Source organism: Echinops telfairi, unplaced genomic scaffold, assembly GCF_000313985.2.
Source record: "Echinops telfairi isolate 266 unplaced genomic scaffold, ASM31398v2 ScPeMD7_7469;HRSCAF=8507_1, whole genome shotgun sequence".
In the NCBI taxonomy this organism is placed as follows: Eukaryota; Metazoa; Chordata; class Mammalia; order Afrosoricida; family Tenrecidae; genus Echinops; species Echinops telfairi.
In genome coordinates this window covers 31,377,738-31,381,631 of record NW_022111373.1, presented here as the reverse complement: position 1 = coordinate 31,381,631, position 3,894 = coordinate 31,377,738, and the positions used below count along the sequence as shown (strand labels likewise).

General features: G+C 41.1%; 1 protein-coding gene across 1 annotated transcript in view; it reads right to left on the bottom strand.

Moving 5' to 3' along the window:
- The window catches only part of REEP5 (receptor accessory protein 5), a 66,346-nt gene that overhangs the window by 26,120 nt on the left and 36,332 nt on the right, over positions 1 to 3,894 (bottom strand). Inside the window, exon 3 of the mRNA XM_045285059.1 lies at positions 58 to 196. Within this exon, the coding sequence (XP_045140994.1) occupies positions 58 to 196 (139 nt within the window). The remainder of the gene's footprint in view (positions 1 to 57; positions 197 to 3,894) is intronic.

The following is a 3,894-nucleotide window of genomic DNA, read 5'->3' as shown; positions in this document are numbered from 1 at the left end:
TTTATTTTCGTGGTGGGAGTGAAAAGCAATATAATTGTTCAGGACAAGCCAGCATACCTTCAGCATGTAGTAGAAGGGAAACCATGACAGGAAGATATCAGAGAAGAATTCGGCAATACTGAACACACCGTATACGACCCAGTATGTTAGCCACTGGGTGTCATCTTCTTTGTTGGGACTCTCAATGGCTTTAATTCTGAAAGACAATAGAAAATAAAGGGTGTCATTTGATAAGATCTCGAACACTTTCAAACATTATACTAGGAGGCTTGAAATAGTTTGTGAAAAAACCATTATCTTTTTTTATTAAATCGTTTTATCGGCATATATTTCACATATACTATTCAATCAATCAGAAGATCATATCAAGAAGATCTGGGCAATCATCGCCACAATTACTTTCAGAACATTTTCTACTATTCTGTCGTTAGCTCCCCATTTCCCCCAGCAATGACTAGGCAAAACATTTTTTTAAAGAAACTGAAAAGATGGCAGAAATTAAAAACTAAAACAACTTTAAAATGAGTCAAAAGAGATAACAAGTAGCAAGGTATTTGTTACCTATATCTACCATAATCGACTACAAATGCACTGATAACAAGGCTGGTTACATCCCCAGACTATGTTCAGAGGGGGTTCATCTGAGAATTACCGTAGATATTCAGGTAGTAGCCGACCCATATATAAGCCAAGGCACCTAATTTTGCCACAAAAAACTGAGAAAACTTATTGACTTGTGTATAAGCCTACGGTGGGAAATGCAGCAGCTACTGGTAAATTTCAAAATAAAAATAGATACCAATAAAATTACATTAATTGAAGCATCAGTAGGTTAAACGTTTTTGAATACTTATTTCAAAGAAAAGCAGTAAACTAGCTCTGTAAGTGGAAAAGAGCGTCAACAAAAACAATATGGTATCAGCAATAACTATACACACTGTTACTGCATGCGCTGCATTTCTACATACACTGCCTTCCCACATGTACACAACGCAGCTTATATAGTTTGAGGCCTAACGCTGCTGATGATATTCCAGAATGTGATGACATGACTGTTTGCATGGAGCAGCCTGTGTTAGGGCTCATAATACACACGCTGCGTTGTGTATGCACTGTGTTACTGCATGCACTGCGTTACTGCATACGCAGCGCTACCGCATACGTTATGGGAAGTGCTAATGCAACACATGCGGTAACAGTGCTTACACAACACAGCATGTATATCATGAGCCCTAACGCAGGCTGCTCTAGGCAAGCATAGTCAACACTAGGTCCAGATAGGGGTTGATAAGAAAATAAAATATAGCAGACTAAGTACTGTAAATAAACGTACGGTATATCCCAGACGAGAGATATTCAGCAATGCTCGGGTGGAACAAGGGGGCGTGACCAAGCACGGGTAAGACTGTAAAGGCTACGTCATTGGTCACAGCTCTGGAGAAGAGCGGGAGAAGAGCAGCGGCACCCGACATTCATCTGACAAGGAGGCGCTGCGCCCCGGGTACCAGCACACAGAAGCGGGCAGGTTCTTCTTGCCCAGTATGGCACGGACAGCACAGAGGCTGCTGGTGTGCAGGAGAAAAGAAGAGCGGTGCTACCAGCAGTCATTGGAACACCCACAGAGGCTGCAGGCGCCCGCAAATGATCGAGAGAGACCTGAGAACACCCGCACTGCAGCAGAGAACAGGAAAGTGGGCCCCTCACTCTAGTACAAGCCGAGGGGGCCTTTTTCAGCATTTAAAAAATGTGCTGAAAAAAAACTAGGCTTATACATGAGTATATATGGTACTCCATGGATTTGGGCTTCCACTGTCATCTATAGACTTCTGCAAACCAAGTGTTCACACTTATGTTGATACCATTCCTTCCTTCAAATTTGGATTTTATTATTTACAATTACTGGATCACATAAGCTGGTGTGCTTTTCAATGTGGATTTGGTTGGCACCTCACTTAAATGGCTACTTGTTTGCATACAAGCCTTTAAGACACCAGACACTATTCTAATTGATAGTGGGCACCATCTGCTTTCTTCACCACACTTTGCTGTAGCACCCTTATCTTCAGTGATCTCTTCAGGAAGGTGATGAAGGCAACTATTGAGCAGGGCCATATTATAAGAACTAACTATTCTTGGACTGGGACTAGCATTACATGGGAGCTCAGAATCCATCTACTTGTCCATGGGTGAATTCCATCTTTCTATGAATTTTTTTAAAGCCTCCTAGAAGCGCTTACCTGTGCTTAACTTACTAGCTGTTCCATGAAAGAAAGATGTAGCAGTCTGTTTCCATTAAGATTTGTAGCCTTAATAACTATAACGAAGAAGGAACTGTTCTTGAATTCAATATGACAATTACATAACTCTTCTTGAAATTACTGAATTGTATGACATGTGGATGAAGTGCTAATAAAACAGTTTAAAATAAAAAGATTTGTAGCTCTTGAAACTCTTAAGGATGAGTTCTATTCTGTCCTATAGGGTCTCTATGATTCACAGTCAACTCAATGGCAACAGGTTCTGGTGACTTTCACAGCCTGTTCCACATTGCCAATTCAGGCAAATGTATGCACCATGTCACGGGATGTAAGAGTACAGCATAAAGCCAAAGGAATATGAAGATAGCATGAATCATTCTACCTACAGGTAGGTTCAGACTGTGTTCAAGCATGTAAACATCTGTTGTCCTAGACTGTTGTCTTAAAGGGAATACAGATCTCCTTTTGTTTACTATTTCTCTAATGGCTTTAGAGACCCCCAAACCCAAACTCCTGGACCATAGGTGGGATACAGACAGAGGAGACATGGGTCTGGGTGTGGAGTCGTTGGCTCTGGCAAGTGGTGGAGTAGGGGGTGCTCCTGCTTTGGATTTGCACAACAGTGAGCTGGGCTGAGTGCACTCTGCTCCCTCCCTCCTCACTAGCTTCTTTCAGTCCACACTGCAGCGGTGCCCACCCCTTTCGCCAGCTTCTGCCAGCAGCTTCAGTAGCAGCAGTAGTAATGAGAGCAACTGGAAACGGACTTCCACAAAGTTGTAATATGATGATCCACTATTTAACAGAATTACTATCCTATTCCACAGAAAAAGATCATGGGCGTTAAGTGATATATACCTGTACTTGTTCGCAGTCTTTGAGTCACCAAAGAGAAATGACCACCAGCTGTCAGTGCCCCTGCATCTCCACCCTGCCCCCGGTAGATACCAGCAGTGACTAGAATGATCCCAACTCTCAAATGCGGTCCTGCCTCCAGGGATATGCCAAGAGAAATTGTCTCATGGTAGCTAGGTTCTTATGTACTTTTAATAATTCAAGTACATCATGGGTAAAAAAAATAGTAATACTTTTATAGACTGATCTGAGATGCCATTGAAATAACTTTAAAGACTACAATATTTCTCTGCTTCTCAATCATGGACACTTCTCTAGTAACTAGAAATTTCCTACAAAGGAATTTCTGAAGGTCAGGCCCTGCACAAAGACCATAACATACTCTATAGCAAACAAGATACCACAAATATCGTGGCATTCGGACTGTCACTATGTGACCTTTATGTCTTCCTTCCCTCATTAGTTAATAACATGACTTTCTCAATACCTAATACTGCTTAAACAAAATTCACTCTGCAAATGGACAGAAATAATCTATTAATTCTAGATCACAAAACTTTCTTCCAGTCCTGAGAATTGCCTCATTCTAAACTTCAAACTCCACAATTTATTCGGATTTATGTCTGGATTTTGATCTCCACTGAGCTGGACTGAAGCAGTAAATTAGAAGAATTTGGAGTCTTGTTTATCTCAGGCAACAGAGGGTTAAGTAATAAAAACACACTACCTAACCTGAATAAATACAACAGCAACTAACAACAATCATGAATACGTGTAAAACTAC